This window comes from Zootoca vivipara, chromosome 2 (assembly GCF_965207765.1).
Source record: "Zootoca vivipara chromosome 2, rZooViv2.hap1.1, whole genome shotgun sequence".
Classification (NCBI taxonomy): Eukaryota; Metazoa; Chordata; class Lepidosauria; order Squamata; family Lacertidae; genus Zootoca; species Zootoca vivipara.
In genome coordinates, this window is record NC_142584.1 from 32736148 (window position 1) to 32749416 (window position 13269).

The following is a 13269-nucleotide window of genomic DNA, read 5'->3' on the forward strand; positions in this document are numbered from 1 at the left end:
AATAGTGTGGCGGTAACACATCTTTTACCTCAGAAAATGACACACACAAACAATTCCAGGGAACAGCTGTCCATCCCTTGTAAACAGCTTTATTCACTCTTTTAAAGAGTCATGCAGTCATAAATACATATTGCATTGTTGCCACTGAGGTGCACACAAGCGTGTCTAGAAGGTTCCATAGTCCCATGTTGTGGCATGTGCACCCATTAAGAACAGTCTGACTGTACTCTTGCATGGGGCACAACTTGCTTCCCGGCTGCACGTGCCTGCTTCACAGTAACAAATTCAGATGGACACCATCCTGCACCTGCAATTTCTGTTGCCTTTGACTTTCCCCCACCCCTGTAAAGGGGGGGACGGACAAAAAGAAAATACATTTCTCCTCAATAACCCACCCCACCCCACATTCCATCCACGTTGCCACTATTACAATTTTCTGAGAAATCTCTGAAACAAACAATAGTTTGCTTCAGAGGGGTATGTGAGGGAACTGAGGAAAAACACACAACCATGCTGTCTATGCCAGTTCTATTTTTCTTGTTATTGCTTTCCCCAGTCTCCAGGTCTTGCTTCATACAGCGTTTTGAATGCTGAGGTAAATCTTGAGAAAATGCACTTTATCCTACAACAGGCTTACTGGTGGACCAGTGGGTGAGGAGAGCTTGATTAATTTAACTAAAGCTTGCAGAACAGCATTTCTGGTGTTCACCAACCCCACTATCCCTTGTAAGGACTCCCAAGAGCACACGGCCATTTCCCCAAGACTCCCATACTGAAAGCTCCTCCATGTGGTAATTGGCAGGTTAAAGGCTGTATCCAAGGTCTCCAGTTGTAGAGTTTTGTCATGACCACCAGTCAATTACAGTAAAGGCCAGAGCCACATGACAGGCATTTCACAGTGGAAGGTGTGTACACTTTGTCTCTTGTAAACAGATTACACAGAAAAACCTGACTGACCAGCTGGGGTGGGGGACAAAATAACTATGTGCACACTTGGGATGCAATACTTCTTTGTTGTTTCTAAAGACAAAACCAATGTTCTCCAGAAAAACTGAAGTGTCCAGCATTCTTCTTAATCCTCTCATTCCCCTCTTCAAGGAGAAACAAATAGTAGACAGGGAAATGGAATATGGAAGTGTGTGTTGTTGGTGAAGACAATGCAACACAATTGTTTTCTTGCTTGACCATCACAGGAAGATGCGACCGGAAGGCCTGAGACAAAGTCTTTGTCTTTGATGATGGGGGCCAGTTAACACAAAGCTAAAGGTGTGACCTGCTCTCCTCCTTCTGGAGGATCAAAGGAGTCTGCCCAGAAAGACTTGGGAAGCCATCTTTGTGCTACACCGTTAATTTTGCTCTACAGTAGGAAAGAGCTAAAGGAATGGAAGTGGTAGGAGGCGAGAGTAGTCAAGCCCAGCTCAAAAAACCCACCACCAATCTAACCTTACCTGACCTTCACTCATCCCCACTCCATCCCCCACAGTTGCAATTGCTCAAATGCCACTTTTTGTTCACTCTTATTCAAGAACAGCAAAACTTCCCATGGTTTTAGTGCAAATATTCCCAAACAGCAGGTTCTAAAACGACTGTGTTGGTGATTCACCAGACTGCTGGCAACTAGCCTGTGCATGGTAGGGGGAGGCTTCACAATGCAGCACAAGGAAGGATGAGAATTTGACTCAACAGGTGGGCCCCAACCAAAGACCAAATTCGACTGCTGGGATGGACAGCTTGTTAAAATGACTGGGGAACTGTTGGCTTCACCAGGACTTGCATACACTCATCACCAAGGAAACCAAGATCATTAACAGTGAAAAAATGCATAGTTAATGATGCATTTAAAAGGCCTTTATCACATAGGGGGAAGACTGCACTTTTATGTAATGCCATGCATGAAGTTTAAGGGACAGTCTGCCTTAATAATATCACTTTACAAGTGCACTTACTAATGCTCCTCTAACTTTGTGCCAGTTAATCTTTTCCCAATCATAAGACCGCATGCCTAACTTCACATGTTCTGTCATCTTCTGATGGGATCCAAAATTAGCAGAAAACAGCCACTAGGGCGGTGTTGTATTTTCACACAATGAATCTCTTTTGTCATTTTCTCTTGACTGGCTGTCTGCTTACCATTTCTCTCCCCCATTTTAAGATACAGCTGCTAGATGTTCCATATTTTAAAGGGGGGGGAACCCTTTGTATTAGATCTTGCCACTTCTATGCAGCATAGAATTCAGCCCAGCTCTTGAAGAATAATGGATATTACACACACCCAAATATTGATTGCTTAGTTGTGACCTGGAATCATTATCCGGGCAGCTCAAATGACTTCAGGGTGAGTGTAGAATGGGTGAAGGAACTATAATCTCATTTCTTCTGATATCAGGTCTGCTGCATGTATTAGGTGGCATCAAATACATGTCTTCCACACTGCGTGGATGTGATAGGTAGCTGTGCCAATACATTAGTTTGCAAGTATATATTTGTCCTCTACGTACATTACATTTTTACAGGTACACATTCTACATGCACCTGTTAAGAATTATAAATAAGTGAAGCAGCATTAATTCCTTGATTTTTTAAAAAAGGGAAACGGGTGTTATGGCAATCACCAAACAATTATTCGGTTACACCATAAAGACAAAGATCAGCAGAGAACAGGGAATGCTGAGTTGACAAGATGATAATAGGAGACAAAGCATCAAAGTTTATGGAGGTAACCATCATTTGAACCCTACTCAAGCCATTCAGCCAATCCTACTGTGTGTTCGTTTTAACATAGAATGATTACAAGGGTAATGTGGATTCTTGGCTACCAAGTGTGGTGTTTAAAACAATGTCACATCATCTGCAGGGTTTGACAGGGGTAATGCCCACAGCTTAGCTGCTTTAAGTGTTTTAGGGAAACGTGTTCAGTGCTGTGATTTCTCTCTCCACACAATGCAACATCATCGAGGACACAGAAGTCCCAGCATGCATTGCATATCTTCATCATACTCCAGGTTGATGCTGCTGGCAGAAAAGTGGCGCCTCAGGGTCTGGCTGTGATTCAGAAGATTGTCAGCTGACGCCTGGATACCTATGAGAAGAAAAGTAATGGATAATACTGTTGGGTAGAGCGTAGTGGGATAATAGGAAGCAGAATACCAGTGCCAAAGAAAGGAAAAACAAGAGGTTTGTGCTTTAAAATTTAGGCAAGTAATAGATGTAGTAGCCTACAGACTCTGGCAAGAGTACTGGAAGACTGGTTCCTAATAACGGCCAAAAACTAGGGGTGGCAGTTTTTACAGAACTCATTTTAGGTCCTCATTGAGCCCTGGGTTCATTCTATAACATTGACATTTGTTACAAGGTATATCTGAAGTTTGGTAAAACTAATTTATTTATTTATTTTAATGTATTTACCTTTTCCTACCTGCACTTAAAATATAGTAATGGAGGTTTGTCATAATTTCTTCTACCACTTTAACCATCCACTTAAAGAAAAGGAAACTTATCATGCTCTTAGGTCCTCCATGAAAAATTGGACAAGCCAGCCAACATAAATAGCTGTTTATAGTATCTTCACTGTAGGTTTGACAGGTTACCCATACAAGTGTGAATATGGAAGCTGCTGTTGTTGTTTCAAACAAAATGAAAGTTTCTGAAAGTACACAAAGCATGCCTACAAATGTCTTCCATATAAGAAACAGGCAGATGGTGTCTGGAAGTATCTTAGGTCCCTTCCTAAATTTAGCAGCCTCGCACTGTGAGAAGATCTTTAAATAGTTGCTGGATTTAGTAAAAAGAATTGCCCATAAGGCTCTTCATTCTAGGAACATTTTGATATCTTCCATTCAGTAAGAACAGCCCTATTGGCCCAGGCCAGTGTTCTGTGATCGCAGACGGACAGACTCAGGAAGTTGATAACATAACAGGACCATTTTAACAGAGTGCTGTACATCATTCCCTAAAACTCTAACTTATCTTAGTTTAGCTATAGCCCAGGCATCCCCAAACTTTGGCCCTCCAAATGTTTTGGACTACAATTCCCATCTTCCCAGACCACTGGTCCTGTTAGCTAGGTATCATGGGAGGGACCCAGGTGGCGCTGTGGGTTAAACCACTGAGCCAGGGCTTGCTGATCAGAAGGTTGGCGGTTCGAATCCCTGTGACAGGGTGAGCTCCCGTTGCTTGGTCCCAGCTCCTGCCAACCTAGCAGTTCAAAAGCACGTCAAAAAAATGCAAGTAGATAAATAGGAACCGCTACAGCGGGAAGGTAAACGGCGTTTCCATGTGCTGCTCTGGTTTGCCAGAAGCGGCTTTGTCATGCTGGCCACATGACCTGGAAGCTATACGCCGGCTCCCTCGGCCAATAATGCGAGATGAGCGTGCAACCCCAGAGTCGGTCACGACTGGACCTAATGGTCAGGGGTCCCTTTACCGTTTACCTATGGGAGTTGTAGGCCAAAACATCTGGAGGGCCACAGTTTGGGGATGCCTGCTATAGCCCAAGCATGAAAATAGCTGCCCTGGGCACAGCACAGCTATTTATATTCTCATCTTTGATGCAGTGAATAAAAAGTAGACATTTTAATTATTTGGCATCTATGGAGCCTACAGTCAAGAAATGCCATAAGTTATAAGCTGGGATTTTCATTTACTACAGGAAGCAACTAAGTACGTCTTTCATGTGCTTTAATTTGACCCCAAGGCATTATATTTGTACTAAACAAAAAAGAAAAAAGAAAAAAAAGAAAACCACTTGCCAGCCTACAGCATAGTTATATGTTAAATGAGGCAATTAACTCCTGCAAAACAGCTCTAAATCTCATACACTTTGCAGGGATTTCATTAGGAAATCATTGCTGTGTAGAGAGAAAGTGCAACTATTATATAGTAGCCAAATATCCAGCAACGGTTATCTCCCTCCCTCCTGGACTTAATCTTTGAAGTATGAGAACTCCCCCTTCATTCGGGAATGGGCCCTTGCTGAAATGTAAAGTTAATTGCGATGTGATAGCACAAGGAATGAAAGTCCATTGTTTACAGCAACCTTTTGAATAGTCAGATTTAGTCAATTCAGCAGCATTAGTCTTTTTGCACTCTTGCGAAGGAAACATTTTATGGGCACTTGCTAATCAAAGTGGCTGAGTGCCCAAGACAAAAACAGTAAATATATTTCTGTAGTCAGACAGATTAATAGATAGATATAACAGAGAGGGAATCTAGTTGATATTGTGCACTTGGACTTTCAAGAAGCTTTAGACAAGCAACCTCACCAGCAGTCACGGAATTAGAGAGGTCCTGTTATGGAGCAAGAAACAGGAAATAGAGAGCAGGGATAGAGGGATGTAGAAGCTAGAACCCCCCCCCAAAGGATTGGTACTGGGACCTGTATTTTTTAGCAGCCTATCCTACGGCAAAAGAGAGTCAAGAGTTGTGGTGGGTAATAATTGCCTCAGTACATGTGAGCTAAAATCTATCCCAATACACCATTTGTAACATTTGTGGACTTAGTCCCTGAACATGAAATAGCCTGGGTATAGACACACCCATCTCACAAGCATGGTAACCAGTACATGGCTAGAAAAATGCACCCGGGCACTGGTCATGAATAGATACAAACGGTTTGCCTTACAGTGTAATCTTGTGCATGTCTCCTCAAAAGTCAGTTTCCCTGGGTTCAATGGCAATTACTTCTAGGTAAGCATGTGTAGGATTGCAGCCTCAGATTCTGTAGCTTGGCTTTTAAAAGTCATTTGCACCAATGAGTTAAGAAAGCCCATTCTGCAGTTGTGTTTCGGTACAAGAAGTGATAAGAATCACTTGCCCCTGCCAATATTTCATGCGCAAGAGGCAATCCTTCATATATATTTTTTTAAAAAAAGTGTGTAGGGGGTGGGGACTGTGTCGATCAAAACAAAGCCTTACAGAGAAAGATTATACTGCAAAATGAAATCTAGGTTTATTCAGACGAAGTGAGCAGCAGAGGACTTCGCAAATCTCATACCTATTCCTCAATGCTTATGGGGCAGGATTCCGGAACTGCAGCTGTTTAGTAGGAAAGACCAGAAGCAAATGGTGAACAAGAGAAAGGACAGACAACACAAATGCAAATGCATGCAACGGGGAGAGAGAGAGAGAGAGAGAGAGCACAAAAAAGGGACAAAACAAAAACTACCTTCTACATTGTAATCCCTAATGCCAATCTAGGAGATTTCACATAGAAGCCTGTGTGCTTCAGCACTCTTAGGAATCGTGTTCCAAGTCAGTGGCCATTTCCAAGCATGTCTTGGTTACTGTGAGCAGCCTATCACAAAGGGATGGAACCTAACCCAAGGTGTCTACAAGAAGCATGGGACAGAGCATAGGTTCAACTCAAAGTCTGTTTTATTCCACAGAAACATTTCTAAAGCAGATGGGATGGGAAGCAGGGGTCCTTGATTAATGGATGTTCAAGAGAGGGCTGGGTGCTCTAGAAGGGTGCTGCAGCAAGCTAATCCTTGCAGCCCAACTCAATTTGAGCTCTACCGCTTTAAAACAGCTCACATGCATCATAGATATTGTTGGTCCAGACCACAGTTTGGTGGCAAGCTAGGCCATTAAACCTGTGTAAAGCATGCCAAGAGGAGAGCCAACAATTCCACAGAGATTCCTTGCCTCTTGCATGGCCAATGATGTCACAATATAACATTGTTATACATTCTATAGCACAGAATTGGCAGCAGATTGCAGGGTGGGGGCACAATCCATCAGACATAGCCCCCAAAGGCAGACATGGGAAATAGCATTTTGAATGGGCAGAGCTAATTTTCACTGGGCTAAATGTTAGGTGGTACGGTTGATGCACAGAATACCTACTCTTTCCATGAGACCCCAGAATTATTCATTTAGTAGTAAAATCTATGCCCTATGTTCAAAAGGGATTCCCAAAGCAGCTTAAATTAATGTTGGGGAAACAAATTGCAAGACCAAAGTGTTACCATCCAAAATTTAAGGTCACTACACTTTGACTTTTGCACAGAACATAGGGCAGTTTTCAATAAGCATTATGTTTTAACTCAGAAAGAAGCAACAGCTAAGGTGTGTCTGTCTGGTCATAACTGGAAAGCACAGTTGTGTAGCCTCTAGAATGCAACAGATGTGCCTATACCCTGTTAACAATGGCTCAGGGGTGTCCATGTTAAGAGCTCAATAAACAATCCCCCCTGAGTATTCTGCCTGTAGCTGGGAGACTATCTCAGCAGAGCAAAATGCGTAGCTGGAGACACACAACAAACTATAAACATTTACCTATTACTGGGTACCAAAGGAACACTATTTGGCCCTGTGATAGCTGCAGCAGAATCCCTTGAGATGGGCCAACATGATCATTGCCAGCTAGCCATGCTCATCAAGCTGTCTGAGTGAATCACCACTTGCCCAGTTGCCAATTTACTTAAAGGCCCTGCTTGTACCACTTTTTTTTTTTTGCTACTTGGGGAACACAAAACATGCAGAGATTTTTGAGTAACAAATAGTACATGCATGGACTGGTTTGCTGCCTTCCACCTCCCATATATAAATGACCTTGGTGGATATTTAGAAGGGAAACACACAACAGTATTTGACACCATTTCTGTATTTTGCTCTCTGGCATGTACACCTGAAAGAAGTGGTTTTTATTCTCTTATACATCTCTTATGTTGTTTTTATCAACATTTGAGAATTATTTAGCCCCACAGCTGGGCCACTACATCTGGCTATTAACCATATCAGTAGGCATTCCCTTTTGAGTTTGTCCCTGCCTTCTAATTTGTTGGTTCTATTATGCCAATTAAGTGCCGATAGAGCATGTGCACAGAAAGCTGTGTGTCCACCTCATGTTTATTCCCCACCCAAGAAGTGTGCAAAAGTACTTAGTCAAACAATAGTAAATTTGCTTGTGCAGTTTTTCAGTTTGTGGAAATCTTGAGTGATCTAAATAATACATATATACATAGATGGCTAAGTTCCTGACACACCTTTATTGGCATGCTAGAAAAGAAATGAAGGCAATTGTAAATTCTCAAACACACACTTTTCAGATTGTAGCCCAATAAATCTGGTGTAGAGATTTTTAATGCAGTTTGCTTGTGCAGTTTTCTGGTTTTGGGCAAATCTGAAAAAATTGAAAAAATACTACCAGAAATGGTTACAAGCAAGGCCAGAAGAGAAATGAAAGCACTAAAGAAGTAGCGTGCATAGGAAGGGGAGTAGCAGAAAGTGACAACACAGAAACAAATGGTCTGTGACCCCAAGTTGAGTGGCTTGGAACCTGATTTCCCCCAACTTACTGGATTTATCCATGTATCAAATAAGCCAAAATTTATAAGGGAAAAGCATCAAGACTTGTGTTGTGTGAGGGCAATGTCATGTGCACTATATGCAAATCAATTGGGAACACAAACAGCCGCAAACCCACATTAAAACCCAGTGCGGACAAGCCCTAAGCCAACTATCGCACATTCAAAATTAATACTTTGCTTTTCCATCTCCCGTACTTACCTTTGTACCTATTCACTCTTTAAAAAGGGGAAGAGAACCCAGAGACTAAATGTCCTTAAAACAAAGAGAATGAGCTGGGGTGGGATTCCCCTCCTCAAATAAACTGAAGTGGAGTACCTAGAAGTGCTTCGTTTTTTTGTTTTTTTTAGGAGTTCGAACTTTGAGGTGAAGGAAATGGAGTGTGAGGGAAACAAGAGGACAACTTCAGAAACGCACCCCTGCCGTTAGATCAGCCAGGCACATCATTACTCCAGCCATATACCAAAAAGCTCAAGGGCGCAGCATCTGCGAATAAGCAACTCAAGAAGTCTCATTCCCCATTCTGTTTTACATATCTAGCTTGTGCACCATGGAAGCAGGTACATGCTGCTTCCTGACTGGCTGCAAAGCAAAGCACGGGTTTGCACAATAACACACTGCAGCTAGGGGAAAAAGAGGACTTGCCTTCGTCTGTTACATAGAGTGAAGGGTGGGGGATCTGCAAAAGATTCCTGCAAGCAGCAAAGGGTATGCAAGCCAGAGGAGGTGATGACACCTCTAGTGACTGTATAGTAATTTATTCCACAGGCCTCCTGATGCCCAGCTTCCATTCCTACAGTTAAATAAGCACTGCAGGCAACGCTAGGGAATACTTCCTATGTCAAGCAGATAACAGCTGGGATGTGATAAAGATGTGATCTTTCATTCAATGCAATTCTTGAATTTAGCCAAGGTTCTGGGTTTGGAAGCTTATGTACAACCAGGTATGCTAGGGAGTAAGTTCCACTACAACACATTTAGAGAAATATCTCATAATGCAGTTATGTGATGAAATAACGAGACAGGAAGAATAAGAGACACTGCTATATTAAGTTGGTCAGTAGCAAACTCATTGACTACTGCCATACAGTAAGGTAAAGGGACTCCTGACGATTAGGTCCAGTCGTGACCGACTCTGGGGTTGTGGTGCTCATCTCGTGTTATTGGCCAAGGGAGCCGGCATACAGCTTCCAGGTCATGTGGCCAGCATGACAAAGCTGCTTCTGGCGAACCAGAGTAGTGCACGGAAATGCTGTTTACCTTCCCGCTGGAGCGGTCCCTATTTATCTACTTGCACTTTGACGTGCTTTCGAACTGCTAGGTTGGCAGGAGCTGGGACTGAGCAATGGGAGCACACCGCGTCGCAGGGATTCGAACTGCCGACCTTCTGATCGGCAAGCCCTAGGCTCTGTGGTTTAACCCACAGCGCCACCCGCTACTGCCATAGTATATGCCTTTAAATATGAGAAAGTTTTGCTTTCCTAAAAGTTTCCTGAAAAGCAAAACCAAAAGTTTTGCTTTCCTAAAAGTAAAACAAAAACAATCAAAAAACCTGACAACAAGCGTTATGGGGATTTATCTGCAATGATGGACTTTTTGGAGGTGGCAAGAGGAAGGATTTGCTAAAAGTAATATTTTGCATGATAGTTCATATGCTATCATTAATGCACACTGTTCTTCACTTTAAAAGCACAGAGATGCATTACAAAGCCGTTTTTTTTACCAGTTTGCACCATATTGCACAGTATATATTAGCTACTGTTCTATAGGTGAAACTCGGAAAAGTAGAATATCGTCAAAAAGTGCATTTATTTCAGTAACACAACTTAAAAGGTGAAACCAATATACGAGATAGATGCATGACATGCAAAGCAAGATATGTCAAGCCTTTATTTGTTGTAATTGTAATTATTTGTCATTAGGCGGGTCAATTATAAATGGAATGTAATTAATGAAATGTAATAGCGATGTTTATTTTTGCATTATTGTAACTATTTGTTTTATTACTGTGGAATTTCCAAAAGAAAGCATTTGTAAAAATTAAAAGGAAAATAAAAAATAATAATAAGTTGCGTTACTGAAATAAGTGCACTTTTCGACGATATTCTAATTTTCCGAGTTTCAGCTGTATATCTTTCCTTATTCAAAAACCCATTGACAAGCCTGCTACTTCACAGGTTCTAGGCAACTTTAAATAGCTCAACTGTGGAATATGTTGTGGAACATGTCATTCCTCCTCCCCACTTCTTGTTCTTCTGATAGAACTGCAACCACTGTTCTGAAACCTGATGCTATATTTGGAACACTTATCCACTACACCAGGTATGCAGTTTTCCTGAAAGTCAAGGACATTCTTCACATCCATACTGGTGACTTTATTGAATAAGATGGGTTGCATGTGTCAGCCTCTGTTCTCTGGTTCCTCACTGCCCAATAGCCATTTTAAGACCCCTGGGGGGAAAATGTGCCAGTGATTTATTTTACTGCCCTCCAATAGCTTGCTTGACTGAAGCAGGATTTCCCAGTTTAAAAGATCACAGTTTGAAGGGTTATGGATAAGCACTAAATTGTACTTAGCAAGGCATTTGGTTAAGATTTTGCTCGGGTCTGGGCTTATACACAGAGCCATGATGGCTTGAAGGTACCAACACTGCAAGGACATAATATGGTGCAATATTTTAATCTCGTAACTATAAATGACCTTGCATGTGGCTGTGTTCAAACAATTCCCGCCCCAGAAGAAAGATGGCATTTGCCACTATTGTTAGAGGGTCTCTTATCTGCGGGCACATATGCTTTTGCAGAGCAAAGCTTGGATTAACTGCAGAATTTCCCAAGTGAAATAAATTACACAGAGGGACAGCACAACAGAGGAAGTAAGCTAGCTTGCTAGCAGCTATGTGAGAAAGCTCTCCCTCTCCGAAGCAGTGAATTAGACCAACCAAGAAAGATTCTTTCAGGTATCTCAAGTTTACAGCCTTGAAAGCTTTAGCGAAAGGCAAAATAAGCAAGGGATGGGTTGCTATGGTGTTACAAATGACAACAAATTTACTGACATGGGAGGATGGGTCTGATGCACCTGCACTTAAAAGATTTGGGGCATAAGCCAGAAGAGGTTTGGAACACTTAAATCCTATTAAAATAAACAGAAATGAAAAAACACACACTAGGTAAGTGTTCCAAGTCCTCTCTGGGTGGGACACATGAATGCAATCCATCAAGGGCAGAGGTGCACAAGTCCCTTATATTTCAATGGACCAGCACAGAATTGTGCCGATGGTTTCCAACCATTGGAAATAAAAACCAACAAATCTTTAATTTTCATTAATCCTGGACCAGGCAAGGCCAATTTGCTCAACTATAATGAATGATTCTATTCGCCCCCCTATTCAGTTTTGTCCAGACCCCTAAAGGTCAGTCAGTAAAATTTACAGCCATTTCAGCAACCCGGAGAAATGGAAAGGGTGGAAGCATGGGCTAAGAAAAGAAAAACAAGAAATTTGCTGGCGTAGAGTGAACATGAACTTTCACACTGATGAAACCCAGTGGGGCAAAAGGATCAATGAAACAGCAAAGAGACACACAAGACATACCCGGGATTAGTAACAAAAAGTAAGGTGGGGAATGTGATACCAGGGCTAAGCCAAGGAATTTTTAAGCATGTCTCTAACCTGCTTTTTCATTATGTCACTAACCAGGCTAGCTATGTGTAAAGAAAATAATTAAATCTGAAGGACCTTTACATATTGGTTAGAAATAGAATGAGATTGGGGGCGATGGCTGGATCTTATTTTAGTGCAGGAAGAAGTCCCCCAATAGAGCATCTTTTCCATGGAGTCACTAAATTACATATCATGGAAGAAGTGTGGTTCCTTCTGTACCCAACAGATCTAACCAACGCTTTGACTTCTATAAGCATATCTAGGAGCTGACAATTTATTCTGCCACTATGAATCTTGCCTGGAAGAACTCTGCACGCTGAATCTTGGGCTCAACTTTAAAACTTGACCCTATTTCCTTATGCCAGGTGTACGTGAACGTATCTAAACTGCACACTTAAAACTGCTTTCACTGCCGTGGCTGAAGGAGCTTGGGCACTGGTCCTCAACAGGTGGATGAGGACACCCAGGTGGGTTACAACCCAACCAAAAGTGGGCTGCACCAGCAGTGCTTTCATTTCCTTTCCACCCCTGGCTTCAAAAAGTTTTAAAGATGCGAAAAAAAATGTGGAGGGGGAGAGAGTAGAACACAGAAGGAGAAAGAAGGGGATGAAAATATTCAGTAAGAAATAAGAGTGGGCACCACGCTACACATTGAATTAAATGTGGCTCCCGTGTCTTATGGGCTATTAAAAACTTGCCTTATGTTAGGAAACCTAAAAATGATCTCTATATTGTAGTGCGATGCAGGGCTGGTCAGGGAAGGTAAGTGGGCATGGTTTAAAATACCTGGAAGATGCCATAGCTGAGCACCTTTATTTTTGCCTGTTTCAACGTGGAGTATAGCTATATGTACATGCAAGTGTTACGTTATGGCTTCTGGCGACAGGTGACAGGGTGGGGTGGGGGGGCTATGTAAGAGGCTCCCCTCCCACCTCCACACACCCACAAAAGTTCATGTTCAGCAGACTGCCACTCACCAGGTAAGCAGGCCTCAGAGCACAGCTTATTGTCCAGTGCTTTCACGCTTGCGTTGCCAATGTCATTGTTATTGTCACACTCCATACCTAGGTATGCGCCTGTCCTTTGGCCTGTAAGGGAGTTAACGTAGTTAGAGAGGGGATGGGGCTGCGCTTTGACATGCGTATTCTTTCTCCTTAAAATATCGGAAGGCACAAACAGTTCGTATCAGGAGTTGGGGAAGAAAACCTCAACAGCAGCCCATGGGGGCATTGAGAGTGGACAATAAGGCGTTTGACTGGGATGCGTCTGCAACTCTGCATTAAGCCATCTTGGCAGGTTT

At 42.4% G+C, this 13269-nt stretch overlaps 1 protein-coding gene across 6 annotated transcripts in view; it reads right to left on the reverse strand.

Moving 5' to 3' along the window:
* Window positions 1–53: 53 nt before the first annotated feature.
* RNF157 (ring finger protein 157) overlaps window positions 54–13269 on the reverse strand; it is a 75895-nt gene continuing 62679 nt past the window's right edge. For 2 of the 6 annotated variants that reach the window (XM_035104536.3, XM_088661586.1), the window contains exons 18-20: window positions 12947–13057; window positions 5993–6033; window positions 54–3079 (exon numbers count right to left, since the gene is read on the reverse strand). In XM_035104536.3, the coding sequence (XP_034960427.1) occupies window positions 5993–6033; window positions 12947–13057 (152 nt within the window). In that variant the 3' untranslated portion in view covers window positions 54–3079. The remainder of the gene's footprint in view (window positions 3080–5992; window positions 6034–12946; window positions 13058–13269) is intronic. The other 4 variants (XM_035104534.3, XM_035104535.3, XM_088661587.1 and 1 more) reach the window with 3 other exon arrangements.